This window comes from Halyomorpha halys, unplaced genomic scaffold (assembly GCF_000696795.3).
Source record: "Halyomorpha halys isolate HHAL.00 unplaced genomic scaffold, Hhal_1.1 Scaffold1144.1, whole genome shotgun sequence".
In the NCBI taxonomy this organism is placed as follows: domain Eukaryota; kingdom Metazoa; phylum Arthropoda; class Insecta; order Hemiptera; family Pentatomidae; genus Halyomorpha; species Halyomorpha halys.
The window spans coordinates 115,055-120,524 of NW_027113536.1; the positions used below are offsets into that span (position 1 = coordinate 115,055).

General features: G+C 29.6%; 1 protein-coding gene across 1 annotated transcript in view; it reads right to left on the bottom strand.

The window, feature by feature from the left end:
* Positions 1-4,934: 4,934 nt before the first annotated feature.
* Positions 4,935-5,470, bottom strand: part of LOC106688503 (aldo-keto reductase family 1 member A1) — a 3,682-nt gene continuing 3,146 nt past the window's right edge. The window contains exon 4 of the mRNA XM_067050972.1: positions 4,935-4,943. Coding sequence (XP_066907073.1) covers positions 4,935-4,943 — 9 coding nt within the window. The remainder of the gene's footprint in view (positions 4,944-5,470) is intronic.

Consider the following 5,470-nt stretch of genomic DNA (forward strand, 5'->3'; position numbering starts at 1 on the left):
TAATAATAATAATAATAATAATAAAGGCTTAACGAACTCGAAGGTTCGATGCCGATACCAACAAACCCTCTCTACATACATCCTTCCAGTGATGCCCCTCCAAACCCAATTCCACTAAATCTGTTTTAACATAATCCTCCCATCTACGTTTTGGTCTACCCCTCGGACGTTTACCCGTTGGTTCAGTGTTTATTACCATTTTAGGGATCTGCTCATTACTAAGCCCTATAACCTGACATGCCCATCTTATACGCCCCCATGCTATAACTTCAATTATATTTACCGGGTGTAGGTCCCTTAATTCAGCGTTGTGTAATCTTCTAAATTCTCCCGTTAATTCATCCTTTTTTGGTCCGAATATTTTGCGTATTACTTTATTTTCGAAAACCCTAAGACGCTGTTCATCCCATAGTGTAAGATGCCACGCTTCACATCCATAACAGTGGGAAGGATAATGGTTTTTAAATTCTAATTTTTAGGTTTTTCGATGGAAGGCGCGAGCTAAGCAGTTTCGAAATTGAAAAATAATAAGCATTTCCCGCCTTCAACCTAGCTTTTATTTCCCCATCAATTTCGTTTTTTCTAGTTAGCGTATAACCTAAATACTTAAACTTACATACCTGTTGAAACGTATTTCCTCCTATATCTATATCACCGAAATTGCTCGCGTTTCTACTGCTAACCATATATTTTGTTTTATCCGCATTTATTTCAAGACCTAGTTCCTTACTGGATTTTATTAGCGTGGTTGTATTTAGTTCTATAGATTCTTTGTCATCACCTAATAATACCAAATCATCTGCATTCCCTAGCATCGGTATTTTACCACCCAATGTTAAACCCTTTTCGGTATTCATGACACTTTTAATGACGGATTACCGATTTGTACCTTATTATACGTTTCAGTCATGCACTTCCGTGCGAGATTTACCAACTTCTTTGGTATTCCATGTTCAATCAGAATATTATACTGCTTCTGGTTTCGTATATTATATGAAGGTTAAGTATATGTACTGGTCCTAATCTATTTTATCTCTCCTTCCCCAATATTTTACTTATTTTTCATTTTTGTTTAGTCATTCGTCATTGTTCCAATAGCCTTTGTTTCCTTTCCTTGTTTCTGTATTTTTTACATTGTTTTATAAATCACTTGTTATATTATTTATATACTGATAATTATGTACATTATGTTAATACGGAATGTGTGAATAGATATATGATTGTAAAATATATTATTTTTATGAATCATAGTATTAGGTTCAGGTTGGATGTGAATAGATACAGAAACTAGTCTCTTTTATTGCTGGGAGCTGTGAAGAGGAATACAATGGGAGAAAACTCTTAGAGACGTAATGATTTTCTAACAACTATGTAATTTATTATAAGTAAAAAATATGTATATTATTGCTCTGACTAATAAAAATACTTACTTCTCCCCGTCTAATCCAACTAAAACTTGTTTCAAACCAGGGGACCCTTTTACTGTTACTGCAATGCCATTCCTTTTGCAGAAAGAAATAAGTTCTTTCTGCTGGCAGTAAACATGAAGCTCAGTGGTAAGGTTTGAAGGTTTGATGGTACAATGGTTGAGAATCCTTTGAACCTGACTCTGATTAAAATGTGCCAGGCCAATACTCCTCGCACGGCCAGCAGTAACCTGTTCTTCCATTCCCTGTAAAATTTCAGAGACTGAATCACCTTTAGGTTTATTCACTATTGATTAAGTTAATTAACCTTTGAAACATTTCATTTCGTATCAATAATACTTGATATCATTTATTCAGGTGAAACTTCAGTAATTATATTGACCTTCCTACAAAAGTATATACTCGGACCAGTTTAATGAATAACATTTAATTTCAGAAAGTTAGCTATACTGCAAGCTTCAAGGATAGAATTTAAACAAATTATTTTTAATAATGATATATTTTAATTTTGAATTATATAAAATATTTTTCAATTTATCTAGGTTTAAAAAAAATATATAAATTAAACTAGGTACCGCACTAAATCTGGATATTCTTATATTTTTTTAAGGATATTATTTGGCGTATATAACAGAAAAAATCGTAGGATTCCTGCTAGTACAAGAGCCAGGAAGAAAAAAAAGGCAGTAATTTCACCCCAATTTCCGATTACTTTAATGAAAACTATGTATAATTAATAGTCAAAATTGATGAGTCTGCCAAGTATAGGTAGGGAGAATAAAAAATGGCAGCTGTTTCAAAACGTTAAAAAAAAATTAATTTTTTATTCGCAGCTTTGTATCTTTAAAACTACTAACAACAATAAGAGAACAATATTTAAAGTAAAGTAAATTTGCTGAAATATTAGCCCTAATAGAGCTATTAAAGTTCTCGAGGTATAGCTTTTTAAAAAGCAACATTTTATAAAAATGTACCAAAAGTTTAGTAGTTAGTGAATTTATTTTGAGAAATCTATATCTCTGAAACTATGTGACGTATTAAAGCTAGTTTAATGGGCTATGAAGTAGTTTAATACGTTTATCTTCGTAGGAGTAGTAGTTTTCATGATATTTGCTAAAATAAATTGATTTATAATTATGAGAGATTGTTGACCGTGGATGATGAACGAGGAGAAGATGGTTGGGGGTGCGGTCAAACATAAACACAAATAAGTAGGATTAACCTATTTTTAATGTGCCAACGTTTCGACTAGAGTTTCTAGCCTTCTTCAGGGGAAAACACAACAAAATAACAACCACAGTAAGTATAGAAAAATAAAAAAAGAAAAAAGAAACTATAAACAGATTAATTTTACACATAAAATGAATAATTTTACAAAATAGAATTAATACAATGAAGTGATGAAAGAAGCGGGAAATAAAATGTATAAATTTTAAAGGTAATTGAAAAAGTGGGTAAAATTACATAATTAAGGAAATGAAATAAAAATGAAGTTATATAATGCAAAGAAGTATGAACATATTAGTTATTATTAATTTAAAAATTGAAATATGAAAAAAAAAATGAAAATTGAGAGGAAGAAAATATATGTAGCAATAATAGATGATAAAGAGGCAAAATATAAGTAAAGTAGACCAAGAAATGAATAGAAAAAAAAAATTCTGGAAACACCAATAATAATATAGTGAACAAAACTTACAACGCGGGTAAGGAAAATGGATGAAAGTGGAGAAAATAAGGGGTAAGAGTAAAACAAAGAAAGGGAAAAGAAAACAAAAAAAGAATAAAGATGAACCTGTTAGCTGGAAAATCAAACGCTTATGGATACTGCGCTAATGACGGCCAAACTCAGAATTAAAAAAACCGTTACAAGAATGACTAAGTGTTATTTTTTTGTTTTTTATAAAGGAAACGTTACGCGAGGGTGAAAATGAAAAATAAAAGTAGAAAAATATAGCTAATCAATATAATTGATTTATAGTTGTTCGGACAATAAGTTTGATTTATGAAATACTTTATCAGAAACCATAAGACCATGTCTACCAACACTCAAAGTAAAGCTAGTTAAATTTACTATAAAATAGTTTATAACATTTATATTTGTAGGAGTAGTAGTTTTTATAATATTTGACAAAATAAGATCACAAAATGTTAATTTCTAGTTGTTCGTATAAAATGTTTGATTTTTGAAAAAAATATTTCTCTAGATTTATAAGACACACATATATCTTCCAGCACTCAAAATTAAGGAAATCTAACTTACTATAAAGTAGTTTATAGTAAACTTATCTTTGTAGGGTTAGTACTTTTTATGATATTCGCATATGAATAATATATAAATATTTGGCAAATGAATATTTATCCGAACAACTATAAATCAATTTATTTCAGCATATGTCATGCAAACTCCTACTCTTACGACGATACACGTCATAAACTACTTTTTATTACATCAAACTAGCTTTAATTTTAGTGCTAAGATACATCTTTACGTCAAATGATTTTTGAGATAAAGATTTTTCAAAATAAATTCACTAACAACTGATATTCCCGTATGTTCCATACAACATTTTTATGAAATTTTGCTTTTTAAAAAGCTATATCTCAGGAACTATAGAACGTAAATCTTATTACTCTTCTTTAAATAATGATCTTTTGGATTTTCAAGTGTTGTTGGTAGTTTTACAGATACAGAGCTCCGAATAAAAAATTATTTTTTTTTAACGTCTTGAAACAGCTCCCATTTGTTATTCCCCCTACCTATACTTGGCAGACTCATCAATTTTGACTAGTAATTATACCTAGTTTTCAATTAAGTAATCAAAAATTGGGGTGAAATAACTGCCTTTTTTCTCCTCTTGCTGCTAAGAAAAACATTAGTAAGTTATATATAGAACATTAAAAAGGTTGTTTTTTTTTAAATAGGAACCCTTAGAGAAATATTTTCTGTGTCCAGCCATGGTATCCACTGAGGTTCCCCTTCGATTCAGGTATAATTAGATCGATCAGGGCATTATCAAATATTAAAAGAACAATTTAAAAAAAACATAGACAGTTAACAAAAACATAAATAAAATAAACAAACCAAAAAAAAACAACACAAAAGTGAACAAGTGCCATAAGGGGAAACAGAAGAGAAGAAGTGGTTGATGCAATAATTAGAATAGGACATTCCAAATTAACACACCTCCACTTAATCACAAAAAAGGACCAGCCTATATGACAAAACCTGTCAGTCACCATTATTCATAAAGCATATAATTGAAGAATGCTCATCATTTCGTCAAGCCTTCGAAAATAAGAAAATTCCTCGTACAAGAGAATTGGCCCTTAAAGACTCAGCAGAATCCATAGACAAAATAATAAAATTTCTGAAAGAAACTCAACTTTATACTTAAATATAATCCACGAATGTCGACCATGTAAAAAGGAAATAGTCTACATTCAACAATCAAATGTCAAAGACGAGAAGATATATAAAGTAAAAAGGGTGTAATAACCTAGATGTTAATCGCCCTGAATAAAAATCTAATCTAAATAACATAGATAAAAGATTTTAGCTAAAGCATTTCATTCATTTAATAAACCATTGATAAATAAATATGGTATCCATGACAATTTGAGCTATTAGTTTCATAGTTGCTCAACTCTGCCCCCTGTCCGCCTAATCGCGTACTAACCAATATCTCACTAATTATACAATTTTAATTTACATGTATTCTGTAATGTTTTCATGTTTTCAACATAGTGTAAGCAGGAAAAAAAATGTCAAATCTTCATCCCTTCATCTGTTCTTCAATTTATTAAACCATATATGTATAATAAAATATTACCAATTACGTATCACACCAATTCCCAATTACGTATGTATATATTAATATTGTTGCTATTTAATAAAAGAGGTAAGAAAAAATAAATAAAAAAAATATTATTCGGTAATTACTAAAAACTTTTTTATATAATAGAATGACGTAAAAATATGGTTAAAAATAAATAAATTTCAGATTTATTTTTTATTAATATAGTTGTTTGAGAGTGGTTTA